General features: G+C 38.4%; 1 protein-coding gene across 2 annotated transcripts; it reads left to right on the forward strand.

Annotated features, from left to right (window-relative positions):
• Positions 1–3,674: 3,674 nt before the first annotated feature.
• LOC109408659 (xanthine dehydrogenase) lies at positions 3,675–19,534 on the forward strand. 2 transcript variants are annotated; one of them, XM_062852359.1, is made up of 9 exons: positions 3,675–4,043; positions 12,651–12,697; positions 12,915–13,087; positions 13,147–13,681; positions 13,740–14,066; positions 15,200–15,450; positions 15,513–15,974; positions 16,034–17,398; positions 18,746–19,534. In XM_062852359.1, exons 1-9 carry the CDS (start codon positions 3,994–3,996, stop codon positions 19,403–19,405), a joined length of 3,870 nt encoding a protein of 1,289 aa, XP_062708343.1. In that variant the 5' UTR covers positions 3,675–3,993; the 3' UTR covers positions 19,406–19,534. The 2 variants fall into 2 exon arrangements, with proteins under 2 accessions (XP_062708343.1, XP_062708344.1); XM_062852360.1 differs by lacking the exon at positions 3,675–4,043 and adding an exon at positions 12,467–12,578.
• The last annotated feature ends 1,323 nt before the right edge of the window (positions 19,535–20,857 follow it).

Consider the following 20,857-nt stretch of genomic DNA (forward strand, 5'->3'; position numbering starts at 1 on the left):
ATATGCGCAAATTTTAAAATGAAAAAAGGGGTTATAGCGACAAATATAAAGTTGCAAAATAAAATATGTTTTCTCTGTATTCTACGTAGTTTTTTAAATATATTGCAGTACTTTGGGTGATAAAAATCACTACAATCACATTGTTTGCTTTATTACACCCGTGTCAGCAATTTACCGTCAAATAATCATGTGGTCATCGTGACCAGGGGCGTACAATTTCGTTTCAATGATACACTTTCATGCAACATTTGAATGAGTCACTTCAAGTGTTTCATACATTTTTCTAATGACTCGGTCGTTAAAAAAAACTTTTCCACTCATCGTAGCACTCGGTAGTCTCCCACCCGGTCGCATTGCTTGTGCTTCACCCGTCAGAGCATTAGTGTCTCACTGGTGCGCGCTAGTCTCTCAATGGTTACGGGCGCCGGTTAATTGGATTTAAGTGGTCGAATTTGTTATCCTCTTTCATAAAACATAATTATCATTCTATTGGCGTGCACCACTATTTAAAAATGTGGTTTAAATAGTGTTTTTAGCATGTTGAAGTATTTCAATGACTCATAAATGAAACGAAAATCCAAGTGTATCATCCCATGTTTCATACACACTTGTTTCTGTAGCAGCAACGAACGAGTGTGTTGCTGGGTGAGAGATGAAGCATCACAGCAGTCCGTTCACAGGGGAAACGATTTGTTACAGTCGTCGTACGTCATGTTTTCCTTTCGAAATTGCACGACCCTGATCGTGACAAATTTGAAGTTCTACGCAAACATAAAATATCTTAAAATTATAACGAGTTGCTCCAGGGTTTTTTTAGCACTAGAAATTAGAACTTTTATCAGAGAAAATTTTCAAAACATGAATACTCATCCAGAGATCCTAAAAATTCATTGCTATTTTTTTTATTCGGACTCGTAATGGCCGGTTGAAATTACCGTTCTAATTTTTTTTCGAATCATCGACGTTCTTGTAAGTAAAAAATAGCATCGGCGGAGGAGTGATAATATGTGCACAATGTCTACAGAGTGGATTGATCACCCTTTTTCAACATTCTCACTTCAAACACACTTTCCGCGCACCCCTTCACTGGTAGGAGGATAATATATGAAATGCCTCATTGAGTAAAAGAATAATTCTTTTTAATAGTTGATTTTATCGTCCCCTTGATTCGAATTCCCAGAAAGTTTGCTGATTTATGCAGTGAAAATATCTGCAAAGCTATGATTTGTATGTCCAAAATTAGCTAACTCAATCTTGAATTGCCTGTTTGGTACTTTTTGACGAGAACAGAACAGCAGAATTATTTCGATAATCGATCTTACTGAGGCTCAGTTCATCAGCTGGAAAAAACCGTGTGCCAAAGTTATCCAACCCATTCTTGCTGTGTTCAACTGTTCTAACTTCGTCAAAAAATTACCGAGTTCGGTACCGTAATCTGGGGGGAAGTTGATCATTATTCATCTATTCTTTTCAATAAAATCAAATGCAATGCATATGATTCCAAACAAATATTTTTAAAACATGTACTGATTGGACATGTATTAAGTTACGTAAAGACCGGTCCAGAAAGTATGGACGCAGTCATAAAATACTGGCATTACAAAACTATTGATGACTAGTTCTTTTTGAAAGCTACATCCTGTTGGTCCACCTATTTTCTCAGCATTTGTATAGTGGTTTTTGCGATTCCAACAGTTACTTTCAAAATACATGAACTTTCAGCGGAACATCATCGAAAAAATGTGCACAAACGATGTACAGAGCTCGAAAGTTCATTTACGAAATGAGCAAAATATGGTGGGTGTAAGTTAGAAAACCGTGCAAGCAGCAATCAGCTAACACGGTGGGGATAACACGGTTTAAGCATAGGCAAAAAAATAGTAAAAAAAAATCTTTTTAGCTCTTCTTAAGATCCACAAATAATGAAGGCATTTCAGCACAAGAAAAAAACATCTAACTTACACAGATCGAGGTATGACCAAAAAAGTTCCCATTTCGAATTGCAATGTTCATCGTAGCAAAGAACATTTGAATTTCTGATCCTATAGTAAGCAGAAACAGCCTAAACGAAGCCCGAAACAAGAACCATCGATCAGGCTCAGACAACTGAAGACTAGGTGCGTCCATACTTTCTGGGTCAGTCTTTAAACGAAATTTCTACAAGAAACTGCTACATTTTGTACACACCAAAAATCGATTGAGGGTTTCAGCAACATTTTGCTGAATTTTGCCGAGCTGAAGGTTTCAGTAAACATTTTGCTGAAATTCAGCAAAATTTTGCTGATTTGTTCAGTAAACTCTGCTGATCACCAGTAACGTTTTGCTGAAATTCAGCAAACTTTGCCGAAAGTTCAGCAAAAAAAATCAGCTCGGCAAAATTCAGCAAAATATTGCTGAAAGCGTTTGGTGTGTAAAAAATGTTCAAATGGCCATTTGAATTTGAAAACTTTCAAACCGGGGTGAAGTTGATCAATCAATGATGTAACATTCTAAGATTAGAAAGTTATTGAACAAATTAAATTTGATGATGCTAAATCTGAATAAGTTTCTAAAATTTTTACGACTGATGTATTTTGTATAAAAATAATATAAAATAAAGTTTAGTAAGTTACAGAATGACCCTCATTAAACGCCTAAAGGTGGACAATTTCTTGAAAAATTGTGTTTATTTCTCAAAAATATGCTATTTTTCAAATAAAAATATTATGTTAAAATAAATTTTAACTCAAAGTCATGTTCAATAAGCCTACCATAAACAAATAAAAGTATTTTTTAGTCATCTGATATACAAGGCGTTGATGGGAAACGATTGAAAGACAATCTTTTTACCCAGTTTTAATACACATCCAAAAATATCGATATTTTGATTTGAAAACTGACACAATTATCATAAAAACCTTTGAAAATTATTCAATTTTTCACACAATTGATTTTCGTCAAAATTTCTTCTATTGAAATAAAATAACAGCGTCTTCAGCTGTTGAAAGGCGGTGATCCCATAGACATCACTAAATTCACCCCGCTGATAAACTAGCCCCCCCGATTACGGAATTCAAAATTAAAAGTGAGTATTGTTAAACTGTCATGTTATTGATCTTTGATTTCTATAACTTGGGAGTGAAAATCTTTATCCATGAAAATTGCCTATCACACTGACAATCTTTCTTCCTTTTTTATACTCACTTCCCTACAATTTTCTTTCTATTTTGTGCACGAGAATAGTTGATTGCGTAAAGTTTCTGAAACAACCGGAAATCTAGTTTATTTACAAGCATGTTTTTTTTTCTAAATCCTGTATGTTTATGATTTTTTTATCTAATAAATTAAATAAAACTAAAAAAAACATAAACTCTTACCCCATTCCAACTCACCATCAACTTTGATAGCTATTTTGGCTCTCTTATACAAAATTCAAATTGATAAAATGTCAGTCTCTTAATCAACTATTGATACAAGTTGATATATCACATTATGAGATGGTTCAGTGATATAACGGGAATATTAATGTTCGTAAGATTTTCGATTTAATAGGTGTAAGACGAAGGAAGCCATGTACGACGAAGTAGCGTTTTCCTACGTAGTGCATTTCACCCCCATTTTTTTACCTTCCAGCTCCAGCTGCAAATAGATGCGGTGGCGCAGCCGGCTTCTCCAATAAGACCGGCGGAGATTTAACCACTCGTTCACGACAAGTCGTAGTGAGAGGACGCAAATTTGGAAACGTCGCCGCGGTACGCGCATGTTTAACGTTCTTTTTTTTCGGTTTCTCTTACCTCAGTACAGTGCGGTTTGAATTGGACTGTTTTTTTGCTTTATTTTGCATGGGAACCAGTTGCAAGTTGGTTGCATTGCAATTCACCCTACTATTGTGGTAGCATAGATCTATCCAATTTTCCAGACCAAGGTGTTGAAGAGTGTTTAAAGTGTCGTAAAAATCATCACAGTATAACATAAAATCAAAGGTGCCTAATCTCTTGCAAACACAAGAAAGAAATGTTTTCGTCATTGAGTTCCTACATCTGGGGTGAAACGGAGAGCGGCAGGTGAGAAACAGCATCACAAATCAAACCAAAATATAGGATGACCTTCACCGGTGGAGGCGAAATGGAATTATACTGCGAATCGTGTTTTACCGAGTACTTCAAATTGATTGCCAACAAAACTGGTTTTCTGACTTTACGAGCGAAAAGTGCTTGGAATAATGAAGGAGGTATCGTGAGATTGATGATAAGTTCTGATGACCTACCAGAACACGGTTTCTTCTGTTGGGATTCGTTAATGATTGATGGGAAGTGTCTGAAAAGGATACCTTAGATTTTTTTTTTGAATAACGGAAAAATTCTAAAAATTTTGGCATTTGAATACCAGTAGAACATGTTCTAACTAGAAAGACGTCGATAGTAGTTTGACCGTCTTCTAATCCGAAACAGCGAGACTCTGAAACAGCTTGTTAATAAGCTACGTCAACACTGCAATGTTCAAGAACTTAGGTAATTCAAAATGCAACGTGTATAGCGTGCTCTTGTTGTGTTCGTGATTTAAAAACTTCAAAACTCAGGTAGAACTACATATAACATATTGAGTCTAGTAAGAATAATCAGAGAAACACTTTTATCTATTTAAGCCATCAAAATGTAAACCCAATACTTCAAAAGGCCGGCTCCAGAGGCACGTTATTTCTGAAAGTCCTTACCAAAAAGTAGTAGAGGAAACGCATTTGTTTGCTCAAATTGATGAATCCTTGTTTAGTGAGAGTCACAACCATTTCTGTGGTCCCATCGATTTTGATCAATTGTTGATTAATTCAAAATATTTTTACTCGAAAGTTTCCTTCCTTTCCGAAACCCCACAAAACTACTGTTGTTGAAAAAAGGAAAGATCGGACTACTAAACATATACAGTTATAAAAAGTTGGGTAGGTCATATAGAATTCAGCTGCAATCTTGAATTTTTTTAGTTTTTTTTTACAATGATAACAACCACTGATTTTACGTGCTTAAACCAATCGAAAGCTGAGATGTTTCAGCGCAACATGATGATGATGATTGTGTATTCACCATCAGTGCAAGGATTACCATAACATGGTAGTATATCGTGACAAAATGTTGGCCACCCATTAACATTAGTTCGGACACCAGGTCCATTTAACCTTGTTTTTTTTGCATCTGTGAAAAAGTTGGTCGAATTAATTGACTTCCAAGCTACTATACTCTACTACTATACCTACATACTCAAATGATTGCGTATACATACCCAAATACAGGGGATAGACAAAATGATCGGGACATGCAAAATTTTCACTTTTCAAAATATACGCCAAATAGTGCACAAAAAAATCTTAAATTTTTACTGTAAGTTGAGCAACTAGTTGCCTATCAATGGTCTTCTTTATCTTCTTCTTTATGGCTCGACGTCCCCACTGGGACTTGGCCTGCCTCGCTTCAACTTAGTGTGCTTTGAGCACTTCCACAGTTATTAATTGAAGGGCTTTCTTTGCCTGTCATTGCATGCATTTGTATATTGTGAGGCAAGTACAATGATACACTAGGGAGTCGAGAAAACTTCCCCGACCGGAACGGGAATCGAACCCACCGTCTCCGGATTGGCAACCCATAGCCTTAACCACTAGGCGAACTGGAAACCCCTTGATCTAAATTTGGGAAAGATCCGACTATTATACATGAAATAAAGAGATATTCTAGAAAAAGGCATAATTATCTGATAGTAACCTTTAAATTGTTATCTCCGGATTCCATAAACGACCGAATGCAATGAAATTTTGATCGTTCATGACTTATATGACGAGCTTTGGAAAATGCTTGTCTAAACATAAAATTGTTCAAGAGAAAAAAAAAATTATAGTGATTTAATTTATTATATGATTTTTTGATAAATTGGTTTTTGCCTTTCTCGTACACTAAGTGTACTGGAAAGGCTATATGTTCACTCCAAAAATGACTTTTTGATAGAAGGCCCGGAGGGTCAAGTCACATATACCAATCAACTCAGCTCGACGAATTGAGGTGATGTCTGTGTGTGTGTATGTATGTGTGTGTGTATGTGTGTGTGTGAGTATGTGTGTGTACAAAAAAAAAACTCACATCATTTTTTGGCAGTAAACCTCAACCGTTTTTAATGATCGACGGTTCATTCGACGCGGAATCTGGTCCCATTGTTTCCTATTGAAAATGGTTCGAATCGGTTCAGCCGTTCCGGAGTTATGGCCATTTAGGTGTTCCGGAACGGTACCCCAGGAAGGGCCCAGATATGAAAATGCTACAAAACCATGCATGCGACACATCAGACCGCGGCTTTTCCGATAACCTGACGAACGGTAAGCAGGAAAATAGTATCAGGCTATATCTGAACGGGTAGTGTTCCGGAATCGGTTCCGGATGTCCCGCCGGAAATGGCAAATTATAAAAATGAGCCAAATCCATGCATGCGACACATCAAATAGCAGCTTTTTCGATAACCTGATGAACAGTGAGCAGGAAAATAGCCTTTGATCAAGCAGAGACTACCGGTAGTGTTCCGGAATCGGTTCCGGGTGGCTCGCCGGAAGTGGCCAAATATAAAATTGAACCAAACCCATGCACAATGGGTCCAGAGCCGTATTTACGAAGACAAAAATGTTTGTGCCTAAACCATAAGTTTTAGATACATGGTGTCTTTGGGAAACTTTCTTCTTATTTTTCGACCTTTTTTCTCATTATTGTGAAATTAGGGTGGTCCCTCTAGTTTCGCTGATCCAAACATCTGCTTTTTAATAGTTTTATGTACGTTCACAAAATGTTCTACAAAGTTGTGAAAAAACTTATTTAGAGCAAGTTTGCCGAAGAAACCATTATTCTATCTCTTATCGTTCCTAACTTATAATGTTTTAAAAGATTCATGTTAGGGTGATCCATGAATTTCAGTTTTCCTGAAATAACTTTTAATTCGTTCGTTTCTCGTAAATACTTTGTTCCGAGCACTTTTAGAACTATCAACGACGCATATTTTTTCCAAAGAGCTCAAAGTTCTAACTCTCATAGTTAAGAAAATATTGGCATTTTTCTTCGAAAAATCACTTTTTTTCAAAATGTCATATCTCAAAAAGGAGCAAATGGATTTTCAATCTCCCGGTTGCATTGGAAAGATCGTACTCTTTTCTATTTATGGTGAAAAAACTGTAGGTACCTTTTTTTGTTTGTTTTGAAAATACGATTTTTTTCATGGAAAAGCAGTTGTAACTTTGAAAATCGATGAGATACAAACTTGGCGTCTTCGACAAAATTGTGAGTTTTTGGCTGCTATAAAAGTGCCCAGAACAAAGTGTTGCGAAAAAATCAACACATAAAATTATATTGAGTAAAAACAGATTTTCATATGAAAAATGACACATTTCAAGCAAATTCAACTCGTCTTTGTTAGATAGATCAAAGTAGCTTGGTAAATGGTCATCCATTTCATTGTAGAACCAATGTTTATTTATATTGTCATCACCATTTAGGCACAATGTTGATAAGATATTGTAAATCATGTAACTTTGATAGGCTTTTACGTTAACCTAAACATATACTAGTGATTGACATTTTCACTATCCATACATTGAAGTGATGAAATTGAAATTAAATTGATGGAAATCAGCTCAAAATCACATTTTAAGTTGAGTTCATTGACGAATTATGGATTATAAGCAAATTTAAATATTTTCGACTTCGATTCTATCTAACAAAGACTAGTCGATCTATCTAACAAAGACTAGTCGAGTTTGCTGAAATTGTTCCGCTTTCCATATGAAAATCTGTTTTTACTCAATATAATTTTATGTGTTGATTTTTTCGCAATACTTTGTTCTGGGCACTTTTATAGCAGTCAAAAACTCACAATTTTGTCGAAGACGCCTAGTTTGTATCTCATCGATTTTCAAAGTTACAACTGCTTTTCTATAAAAAAAAATCGTATTTTCAAAATTCAATAAAAAAGCTTTAAACAAAAAAGGTACCTACAGTTTTTTCGCCATAAATAGAACAGAGTACGATCTTTCCAATGCAACCGGTAGATTGAAAACCCATTTGCTCCTTTTTGAGATATGACATTTTAAAAAAAAGTGATTTTTCGAAGAAAAATGCCAATATCTTTTTAACTATGAGAGTTAGAACTTTGAGCTCTTTGGAAAAAATATGCGTCGTTGATAGTTCTAAAAGTGCTCGAAACAATGTATTTACGAGAAACGAACGAATTAAAAGTTATTTCAGGAAAACTGAAATTCATGGATCACCCTAACATGAATCTTTTAAAAAATTATAAGTTAGGAACCATGAGAGATAGAATAATGGTTTCTTCGGCAAACTTGCTCTAAATAAGTTCTTTTACAACTTTGTAGAACATTTTGTGAACGTACATAAAACTATTAAAAAGCAGATGTTTGGATCCGCGAAACTAGAGGGACCACCCTAATTTCACAATAATGAGAAAAAAGGTCGAAAAATAAGAAGAAAGTTTCCCAAAAACACCATGTATCTAAAACTTATGGTTTAGGCACAAACATTTTTGTCTTCGTAAACACGGCTCTGGACCCATTGTGCCATGTAAGTGACACATCAAATCGCGGCTCTTTGGATAACCTGATGAACGGTTAGCAATAAAATGAAATCGGACTATATTTAGGAAAACCAGTAGTATTTTGGAACCGGTTCCGTGTGTCCCGCCGGAAGTGGTCAAATGTAGATTAGAACCAAACCCATGCGTGCGACACATTAAATAGCAGCTTTTTCGATAACCTGAAGAACAGTAAGCATGAGAATAGTCTTAGATCACAGCAGAGACTACCGGTAGTGTTCCGAAACCGGATCCGGGTGCCCAGTCGGAAATGGCCAAATATAAAAGTGAAACAAACCCATGCATGCGTCACATCAAATAACGGCTTTTTCGATAACTTGGTGAACGGTAAGCAGGAAAGTAGCCTTAGATCACAGCGAGACTACCGGGTGTGCTCTGGAACCGGTTCCGGATGTCCCTCCGGAAGTCATCAAATATAAAAGTGAACCAAACCCTTGCATGCGACACATCAAATCGCAGCTCTTTTGATAACCTGATGAACGGATAGCAAGAAATGGTTTCAGACCATATTTGGTACAACCAGCAGTATTCCGGAACCGGTTTCGGTTGTCCCGCTGGAAGTGGTCAAATGCAGAGCCAAACCCATGCATGCAACACATTAAATCGCGGCTATTTTGGTAACCTGATGAACGGTTTGCAGGAACACAGCCTTTGATCACATCAGAGACTACCGTAGTGTTGCTGTTCACAGTTCACATCAAACCACGGCTTTTTCGATAACCTAATGAACGGTTTACAAGAAAATAGTCTCAGATCACATTAGAGACTACCGGTAGTGTTCCAGAACCCGTTTTGTATGTTCCGCCAGAATGACCTAAATGTAAAATGAATCAAATCCATGCATGCACATCAATTTTCAGCTTTTCAGAAAACCTGTTGAACAGTTAGCAAGAAACTAGTCTCAGGCCATAAGTATTTAAAACAATACGTACAGTCTTGGAACCGGTTCCAGGTATCTCATAGGAAGTGGTGAAAAAAGCGATTAATATGTGTAAGAGAACAAAATCTTTACAAAACTGAAGCAGGCTCATCAAATCACACCTTTTTTTTCAAATTCCTGCTTTAATCGCATCAACCTCGAACAAATTTTTTCAATCCCCTTTTTCGTCTAAAACTCTAAAATTACTGCGCAAAATTTTGATCCGACTGGTTGCTCCTCGCGCTCTGTGATATGGTTTAAATTTGAATTGGATTAAGTATGAACAATTTCACTTGCTTCAAATTTTTTGGTCAAATTTTATGAATCCAGTAACCAGTAAAGTGTGCAAGAAAAAGTTTATCGAAGACTGTAAAGTGATTTTTTGTTGTGAAATAAATTATATTTTAGCTTGTTATTATCATCTTGGTATTGATCGGCCTCCAGTAATAGTAAAGGTGGTCACGCAGTAAACTAAGAGGTCTGATATTTTTCAGCTGTCTATACATTGAACATCTTCTTCTTCTTCTTCATGGTTCTACGTCCGCGCACTAGGACTTGGTCTGCCTCGCTTCAACTTAGTGTTCTTTTGAATTAACTGAAGGGCCTTCTTTGCCTGTCATTGCATGAATTTGTATATTGTGAGGCAAGTACAATGATACACTATGCCCTGGGAGTCGAGAGATTTTTTTCTGACCGGAACGGGAATCGAACCCGCCGTCTCCGGATTGGCGATCCAAAGCCTTAACCACTAGGCTAACTGGAGACATTGAACATAACGTTGGAAATATGTGCCATCAATAAGTTTCCCAATGATGATGGCTTGGATAAAATTCTTGTTTTTATAAATAAAGAATTCACAGGATTCAGGATGCTTACGTCGACGGAAAGATCATGAGTACATATTCGACGAGAAAGGCACTATCACCACTAGGTGGATTAATCCGGGTTTTTTTTCAATGCATCCCACAATATTTTTCAATTTATTGCCGAATATTTGAAAAGTTACATGAATTTTTAAAATGTATACATTCTATGGGTAAAGTTATGTGCCAATTACTCACATCCCCATTGGCCCAAAAACATCCAGTTCCACTTCTTGGTGCTTTGAATTTGAAAGATAAACATCTATTCTGATGCTCTGCGTTGAAAACCATTTGAAAATCCATTTGGTTTTATTATACGAAGACGCGGTGTACAACTCAAAAGTCATGAAATTTTTTGACAAATTTTGAGAATGTCAAATTGCATAACAGTACCCATGCTCTCAAACAAATTATGCAACAGGAACTTACATAAAAATGCTTTTTCTGCATTCTTGGGAACATCATTGATTTATGAAAATTATACAAACTCATGAATTAGAAAATCAATTTTTCGATTTTTGGCCTATGGCGGTACCACTGTGCAAAGGCGTGGGAAACGATGGTTTTTCACATTTGCCTGTATTAGCCCCAGCTGTAAAGGCGTGGGTATTTAGCATGACCATGCTGAGAGCGACGGGTTCAGGACTTTTTGGTAAAGGAAGGTATAGAGTATCTTCGTGGCTGCCACACGATACACATGTAAAAGAATCCTTGAGAAAGGAAGCTCTCTGGTAATAACTGTGGAAGTGCTCATAGAACACAGCTGAGAAGCAAGTTTTGTTCCAGTGGGTACGTTATGTCAAAAAAAGAAACTACCATAAGCCTTCAACACCTTCCACTGCTGCCATGAATACTAACGTCAAGTTTGATGGAGCCTCTTGGTATTTCATAAAAATGTTAAAACGGGAATAAGCCAGCGGTCGTTTTGCACTTTCTTACCCATTATGTGGCCGACAGGGTACCCGGGTACCCAGCATGGTTAAAAAAGTAAAAAAGTTTGTCGGACACATAACAGTTAAAGTGCGTTTTGCCCCCAACAGTTTCCCACAACTTTAAAGGTAGCACTTTTTTAAAATGATTATTTGATGCGGTACATTTGGTATCACGCGGGCCAGAAGTTGCCTTCTCTTAGTATTATACAATCTTCCCAAACGTAAGTGGCCCAAGCAATCGTCCCAATTTAAATGACGATGAACCTGAGCGTGTTTGTGGAATACCTGTAAGTAAAAGAAAATCGAGTTAAGGTGAAGATATGACGAAGCCACATACAAACCTGAGGAACCAAAAGTCGGATTGCACTGAGAAGTTGAACGATTTTTTTTTTCAATTCCAACTTCCTATGTATTTGCATCGTATGGCAGCCACGTATTTCGACATTTATGAAACATTTTCTATACATGTTTAGTTTCAAGATTCAATACTGCTAGAGTCTGAGTGCCGATCCCAAATTCATCCTATTCGAAAACAAGCGATTGTGGCGTCGATTGATTCCATGCTTTTTTTTATTTCATGCGTGCTCACTTGTGTTGTAACAAAAAGTACAAAAATAAGAAACAAACCAACAGCGCTTGAATCGTTTGTTTTGAGTTGAATAAAAATAAGGAAACAAATACCCTATATTATTATAAACAGAATTCCCTGAAATGGTTTTTGATCAAAAGTAAAACAATCTATTTCGGAAAGTTAGAACGCGATAAATTTTAAAAGCATACTAGGAGAAAAACTCTTTCATATAGTATACAGTAGGTATACAGAACTACTTAGTTTGTGGAGAGAAAAAATCAGTATGATTGAGGAATGCATTACAAAAAAAAAAAAACTTTCTTGCGGAAAATCTGAAAAGTCTCGACGGAATTCTATTATGGAATTTTTGTGATAATTTGAGCAATAATAAATTAATATTTTCATTGATAAATAGTTTTTCTACGATGATTGCTCGTTGAACACACTTTTCGAATGTGATGTGATATGAGATCATATTTCGTACATAGCTATCTACCCTACCTCTCAACAATGACGCCATAAAATGCACTAGCAATTCCATTCCTTTTCGAGAGGTAAAACTGATAAGACAATTCTTAGCTCGTAAGTAAATGCGGTATCATGATCCATATATTTAAGTTGCTTCGTGAAGAGTGAATGCAAGTGGATGCATATCGGAAGTAATTTTACGATTTTGGAATGGAAAAGTTACGATGTTCCATGACGATTCAATTTGTCGTTGTGATATCAAAAACACTAAAATAATTCCATTATTTCAGCCCCCTGGAAGAAATCGCGTTCACTATCAATGGAAAACCATTCACTGGTAAGCAAGCATATCATTGTTTTACAAACGACTCGGTACCTTAATGAACTTCTAACTATTGGAAACATGCAATCAGATGATTGCACGTCTAGTTAATAATTGCTAGCCAAAGCGATCTGAGTCATCGTGACTGCTAAGAAGATGCACTGTCTTACATTTAGTTTGAGACGGTGACGTACATGCCTACATATATATGATGTTTTATATTTATTTCAAGTTAGTGCAAAAACTGTCCCGGTTGACACCTCACTCAATACCTTCATTCGCAACCATGCCCATCTCAGCGGAACGAAGTTCATGTGCCTGGAAGGTGGCTGCGGAGCTTGTGTGGTCAACGTCAATGGCCTCCATCCCGTAACGAAAGAGAAAGCTTCGTGGGCTGTTAATTCGGTGAGCCCTTGGATTTTCTAGTCGAAGTTTTAAAACTTTATTACTTCAATTATTTTCAGTGTCTGTTCCCGGTGTTTTCCTGTCATGGGATGGATATCCTCACCATCGAAGGTATTGGCGGGAAAAAGGATGGCTACCATCCGACGCAGCAGCGTTTGGCGCACTTCAACGGAACCCAGTGCGGATATTGTTCCCCGGGAATGGTCATGAACATGTACAGTTTACTAGAAGCCAAGAAGGGTCAAGTTTCGATGAAGGAGATTGAGAATTCTTTTGGTGGAAATATCTGTCGTTGCACCGGATACCGCCCGATTTTGGATGCCTTCAAGTCGTTGGCGGTAGATGCGGATGAGAAGCTCGTTAAGGCGTGTCAGGATATTGAAGATCTGCCAAAAGTCTGTCCCAAAACGGGTAGTGCTTGTGCAGGGAAGTGCTCATCAAGTGAACCCAAGGTGACCAACAAACGTCCGGTACGAATGGTGTTCGGTGATGGGACCGAGTGGCATAAGGTTTACAATATAAACGATATATTCACCATTTTCGAGCAAATCGGAGAAAAGCCTTATATGCTTGTTGCTGGAAACACTGCTCACGGTTTGTTCTCTGAGATAAATGAAAGAATTTATGCACATCTAAAAAAATCTATTTGTAGGAGTCTACCGACGCAGTGAACATCTTCAAGCTTTCATCGATGTAAATGCAGTCGATGAGCTGCACGCTCATTCACTAGGCAATGAATTGGTTGTCGGAGGAAACGTATCGCTAACCGAATTTATGGACATTCTTACGGACTCTGCCAACAAAAACAACAACTTCAGCTACTGCAAGGAATTGGTGAAACATATCGACCTGATTGCAAATGTTCCGGTACGCAACTCGGGTACAATTGCTGGAAATCTCAGCATCAAAAACCAGCACCACGAGTTTCCATCAGATATGTATTTGATTTTGGAAGCGGTCTGCGCAATGATAACGATTGGTGAGTGGCATTAGTATTGACATTGCACAGTGGTCCACGAACCAGATTTACGAGGAAAGATGCATTCAACGCCTTCAAATCAGCTTTTAGGCAAATATGGTCTTCTACAAAGTTGTCCCTAATAATAAGGCCCTCTTTAAAATGTGCATGAAAATTAGGGTGGTCCATATTTTCAAAGAAATTGGGAATCAAACTTTTTTATTTGCAAGAATAATTGTATACATTCTTCGGGAAAGTTGTAGATCTATCAATTTTGAGCTAGTTTGCTGAAGACACTTTTTATGTAGCTTTTAAATTGACCGATCTAGAGGTATATTTCTGAATAAGTTTAGGGTGGTTCAAGAAAAACCGGTTTTCTGGCGTTAACTTTTTCAGTTTCGATTTTTCATTTTTTTTTATCTGTATTAACGAGATTTTTAACCCTAGGCTAGTTCATCTCGGGACCCACGTTTTACTTCCCCTCCGAAGGAAGAACACTCACATTTTGTGAGTATGTTGGGAGTGGGATTCGATCCCAGGTCCTCGGCGTGATAGTCAAGTGTTCTAACCACCACACCAGGTCCGCTCCTCTCGATTTTTCATCAAAGTCGCCCAAGAAACACTTGTAGAGCATTTGAAGACGCGTCGTTTCGTGCGCTGAGATGGTCGTTATCTCTTTTGTTTCAAAAGTTACAGCCGTTTTTCTTAAAAAAAAAATCATAGTTTTTTAAAAAGGTTTTATGATGGGTTAGGGCGAGCATAAAAAATATCTTTTGCCCGGTTACGTAAAATATCGAAGAGAAGATGAATGTCGCCGACAGTTGCGGCTTTCCCATCTTCGTCGACGAGAAATCCTCCCATGCTTTTATGTTCCGTCTGTACAGCATTTCAATTCCTTCTCGAGAACCGATGGGTCGCGGCTTTCTCTCCTTGTGTTTCTGCTCACTCAATTGTGATTTTGTGTCTTCCTCCTGGTGTCACAAGTAGATTACTCGTGCAAGTTTATCCTGATAGTCAAGGTTAATTTATTCCAAGTCTCAGTTCGTGTCCAAATATTAATATAGTTTCAAAAAAAAAAGAGGTTCACAGAACTAACATATTTTTTGTATTAATGAATATTCCTTTTTTCGTTCATTTTCAAATTATTGCAATAGTTGAATCCGGTGGTAAAACCAGTACCATCAGCCCAATGGAATTTGTCCAAATGGACATGAAGAAAAAGCTGATCAAAAATGTTACACTTCCTGCAATGGATCCTGGGGTTCACTTCTTCCGATCGTTCAAGATCATGCCACGAGCCCAAAATGCCCATGCCTATGTGAATGGGGCGTTTCTGGTCAAAACTAATACCAACCGAGACAGCGTTGAAATGGCACGAATTTGTTTTGGTGGAATCAACCCAAATGTGAGTTTTTCTTGTATGTTTAAGTATCAATAACAACATTTGTAATCCATGACTTTCCACAGTTCACCCATGCCATTAATACCGAAAAAATGCTTGTGGGCAAAAATCTCTTCAGCAACGATATTGTGCAATCTGCCATCAGCACCTTATCTGCCGAGCTGGATCCGGATTGGGTTCTACCGGATGCTTCCGTAGAGTATCGCAAAAATCTGGCAATCTCCTTGTTCTACAAATTCGCCCTCTCGGTCATACCGGAAGGTCAATATAGTCTCAAGCCAGAGTACAAATCCGGAGGAACCGTTATGGAGCGACCGCTTTCGTCGGGAAAACAAACTTTCGATACCATTGAAAAGAATTGGCCACTAACGAAAAACATTCCCAAAATCGAAGCCATTGCTCAAACTTCTGGAGAAGCAAAGTACGCCAATGATCTGCCACCGCAACCTGGAGAGCTGTACGCTGCGTTCGTTTTGGCTACTCAAGCCCATTCAAGAATCGCTAAGTTGGATGCATCTGATGCACTGGTATGTATTACATTTCCAAAATCATGCATACATAAAAAATTACAACGTTATTTTTTTAGAAAATGCCTGGAGTAGTAGCATTCTATTCTGCAAAAGATATTCCTGGAACGAACAACTTTATGCCGGCTGGACTGGGAAATCAAGATGTCGAAGAGATCTTTTGCAGTGGAGAAGTTCAATTTCACAGTCAACCGGCAGGAGTTGTAGTGGCTGAAACGTTTAACCAGGCCCAAAAGGCAGCCAAAGCGGTTGTCATAACGTACGAGAAGACGAATAATCGACCTCTGTATCCGACTTTGAAATCGGTTATGGACGTGGATGCTCGAGATCGCTTCTATGACATGTCCTTTGACAAGAAAGGAAAGGGGTATAGGGTGGCTCAAGCACCAACGGCTACTAAGAACATTAAGGGACGGTTCGAACTAGCCGGACAGTACCATTACACAATGGAAACACATACTTGCGTTTGTATTCCGATCGAGGACGGTATGGATGTTTATAGTTCCACACAATGGATGGATCTTACGCAGGTGGCAATCGCTGAATCAATCAAAGTTCCGCTGAACAGTCTCAACATGTACGTACGCCGCTTGGGTGGAGGTTATGGAGCCAAAATTTCCCGAGCAACACAAATCGCTTGCGCTTGTGCTCTGGCTGCTCATTCTTTGCAGCGAACTGTTCGGTTTGTTCTCCCAATCGAAACTAACATGTCCGCTATTGGCAAGCGCTATGGTTGTATCAGCGATTATGATGTAGACGTCGAGAAAAATGGCAAAATCACGAAAATGAACAATCATTATGTACAAGACTACGGAGTATCGTTAAACGAATCAGTTCAAAGTGCCACAACTGAGTTCTTCAAAAACTGTTACGATGCGAAGACATGGAAAATCGTTGGCAAAGCGGTGAAGACAGATGCACCCAGTAATACGTGGTGCAGAGCGCCAGGAACAACCGAGGGAGTAGCAATGATCGAAAACATCATGGAGCACATCGCCCACGAAACTGGACAAGACCCGTTGGAAGTTCGGATGGCCAACATGACGGCTGATAATAAGATGAAAACATTGATGCCACAGTTCCGAAGTGATGTTAAATACGATGATCGTAAGCGTGCTATTGATGAGTTCAACGCTAGCAACCGCTGGAAGAAGCGAGGAATTGCCGTCGTACCAATGCAGTACTGGTTGGACTTCTTTGGACAGCTGAACGCCATTGTTTCGGTTTACGCCGGAGATGGTACGGTGTCGGTAACACATGGAGGCATCGAAATGGGCCAGGGCATGAACACAAAGGTAGCACAAGTAACGGCGTACGTACTTGGAATTCCGTTGGAAAAAGTTAATGTAAAACCGTCCACGAGTTTGACATCGCCAAATGCTATCGTTACGGGTGGTAGCATGACCAGCGAAGCTGTTTGTTTCGTAAGTGCGGTAAACGAAAGGTATAGGGAATAACGCCACTTGGGCGGTGGCTTCTATATTCGTCTGTTTTCCACTATAACTCAGTCAAATTTGAACCAATTGACACAACTTTTGGAATGTGGTGAGATAGGTATCAGGCCCGTGCACAGAAGTGGCGCCAAGGGAGGGTTTTTTTTCCATTTTCGGCAAAAGGCGGAGGGGCGTCTAGTGTATAGAACGTCGGTAATGGGGAGGGTTAAACCCCCAAAACCCCCCCTATGTGCACGGGCTTGATAGGTATAGTATCTACCCGTGTATAACATTTCAAGTCATGATGATGATGATTAACCTGGGCTTGTTAGGGGAATATCTGTAAATAAAAGAAAATCGGGTTAAGTACGGTTCCTTTGAATTCCACTAAGAATTTGCATCCTTTGACAGATACGTATTTCGACCTCAACTGTAAGGTCGTCTTCAGTGTCTTGTACTTGACTCGACTGAAGAGATCCATCGCATTCTACACGTCTCATACATCATAGGTAAAAATAATAGGTAGCTTAATCTAGGTAGTTTTTTTTTTTTTTTTTTTTTTTTTTTTTTTTTTTTCCGAGCATGCAAAAACTTATATCTATATTAAGGACAAGGTATTTGGAGTACATAGCTCAAAATTTCTAGAGTACCGTTTTTTAGAACCGTTGAACGGATTTGGATGAAAATGCATCACGCTAATTGTTCAGTGGTTGTCAACAGCGTGATGCATTTTAATCCAAATCCGTTCAACGGTTCTAAAAAACGGTGCTCTAGAAATTTTGAGCAATGTACTCCAAATACCTTGTCCTTAACCTCCACCATAGAATAGGTAAAATTTCCCTCCACCACCGAATAGGTACATTTCTCTCCAGCACAGGATAGGATACATGAACTTTGTTTACCTATCCTGTGCTGGAGAGAAATGTACCTATTCGGTGGTGGAGGGAAATTTTACCTATTCTATGGTGGAGGTTAATATAGATATAAGTTTTTGCATGCTCGGAAAAAAAAAAAACTACCTAGATTAAGCTACCTATTATTTTTACCTATGATGTATGTGACGTGTAGAATGCGATGGATCTCTTCAGTCGAGTCAAGTACAAGACACTGAAGACGACCTTACAGTTGAGGTCGAAATACGTATCTGTCAAAGGATGCAAATTCTTAGTGGAATTCAAAGGAACCGTACTTAACCCGATTTTCTTTTATTTATTTCAAGTCAATTGGTTCAAAATTGACTGAGTTATAGTGGAAAACAGACGAATATAGAAGCCACCGCCCAAGTGGCGCGATACCCTACCTAATCAATAAATAATCGGTTTGTTATTTTTTTTTCAGGCTGTCAAAAAAGCTTGCGAAGCATTGTTGCAACGTATGAAGCCAGTCCGCGATGAAAACCCTAATGCTCCTTGGGAGATGATCGTTAAGCTATCCTATGTAAAGAACATCGATCTATGCTCGGAAGCTCAATATAGAGCGGAGGATATCAAAGCTTACTACATCTGGGGTCTTAGTTGCGCCGAAGTGGAAGCAGATATTCTCACCGGAAACGTACAAGTTACACGTGTAGATATCCTGGAAGACACGGGAGAAAGCATGAGCCCCGGTATCGACGTGGGACAAATTGAAGGTGCTTTCGTGATGGGCATTGGGTACTATCTGACTGAGGCGCTCGTCTACGATAACGAATCAGGTGCTCTACTAACGAACCGCACCTGGACCTATAAGCCGCCGGGTGCTAAGGATATTCCCATCGATTTCCGCGTCAACTTCCTACACAGCAGTGCAAATCCGGCAGGAGTTCTACGGTCCAAAGCTACCGGAGAGCCGGCCTTAAACATGACAATTGTGGTGCTGTTTGCTTTACGTTACGCCTTGCGCTCTGCACGGAAGGATGCTGGATTGCCGGACAACTGGATTCCGATGGGAACTCCCACAACTCCGGACCAGGTGTATTTGCTGGCAGGAAATACTACAGAGCAGTATATGTTAAATTAAAATGCCTTGTGATTTTTGTTTTTTTTTTTACTTTCAAATTCGAATATTTTGAATGGTGCTGGATTGTTCTATTATCAATCATTTAGGTAGAATTTCAGATGAATAAATATATGATTTTGTTGATGCTGATTGCGAAATTTTTCTCGTGTTCTAAATTTATCCACCACAAATAAATCAAATAAGATCTTTCATGAATTCCATATGACGATGACTAAATCTCTAGGTATATATCTAGGTGTATATTAGGCCTGTCCAGCTTTTCAAAAATGTTCTCTGATACTCAAGTTCACCCCCATATATTGATAGGCATCCTAAAAGAAGTAACTGGTCAAAATTTCAGCCAAATCCATTGAAATTAAGAGGTGCATCAAAGCAATTTTGTGTTTTTCGACTATTTTTGAACTTCAAAAAATCATAACTACACTAAAACATGTCAAAACTTAATTCTTTCAGCAGAAATTGAAAGCTACAACTTCTCCGAACAACGTGTGTCAATAAAATTGAAGGAAACATGTGTAATTATCACATTTGCAATCAGAAAAACCTTAAAAAGTTGAGTTTTTGATAGATTTCGTTCTGGAAAACCCTAATATACGTAATAAGTTAGATTTTTCAAAACGGCATCATATTCTCCAATGTTTTTTGGTTATTTGATTCTTTGACACCAATGCAATGCTGTAGGAGTTGAGCAAAAATTACTAAAATTCGTGAAAGCCAAATGTGGCCTAAAAACTAGCTTTTCGGCCACGCTTTGTCTAATCTAATCTAATCTAATCTAATCTAATCTAATACAAACGCAGCCAGTACGAGAAAGCATCCTGGAAAGTAATTAGGTTAGATTATGCCCAATTACCTTTCTTGTCAATATTGAAACTTGCAGCATATCAAAGATATGACACAAGCGTCAAAGCGGCCAGGCCTACTGCGTTGTATTTACCGCAAAGATGATTCTTCGAAGTATCTCGAGTTTTGAACGATTGTTCTTTCGTCGAAGTAATTCTCGAATCTACAGGGGAGGAAGGATGCGTGGACATACCGTACCAAACGCTCCAGATTGAAGTCAATGTGGTTGAAATATATATAAATGTGTCTTTTTAAAGGTTATATAATGTATATCATGATGTATATTGGAAAGGTCTCACCCATTTATTTAGTATCGTTTGTAGTACTACGTCGATCCACCGGTTTCGTGCAATTCTTTGAATCAGGAATCCGCTGTGGCATTGACTGCGGCACTACTATCATTTCGGAAACATCCAAAGGGTAACTGCAATTGGTCATCATTTGACCACGTGACGGATGCGTATACCTTCTTCCAAGCTTCCGTAATTTGATCACAAGTTCATTTTATAAAAACACTGCGAATTTTTCATCTGAATCACATCCCGAATGACACAAGCCTTGGCGCAGTGTAAATAGCCAATGGGAAAACAAACTCTGCAGCATCACCGC

Source organism: Aedes albopictus, chromosome 2, assembly GCF_035046485.1.
Source record: "Aedes albopictus strain Foshan chromosome 2, AalbF5, whole genome shotgun sequence".
In the NCBI taxonomy this organism is placed as follows: Eukaryota; Metazoa; Arthropoda; class Insecta; order Diptera; family Culicidae; genus Aedes; species Aedes albopictus.

Bases quoted from the DNA above. Each gene is read 5' to 3' on its own strand.
- LOC109408659 (XM_062852359.1), top strand. From the start codon at position 3,994: ATGTTTTCGTCATTGAGTTCCTACATCTGGGGTGAAACGGAGAGCGGC. The intron at 13,088-13,146 runs GTGAGCCCTTGG...AATTATTTTCAG, and splicing joins CTTCGTGGGCTGTTAATTCG to TGTCTGTTCCCGGTGTTTTC. The intron at 15,975-16,033 runs GTATGTATTACA...TTATTTTTTTAG, and splicing joins TGGATGCATCTGATGCACTG to AAAATGCCTGGAGTAGTAGC.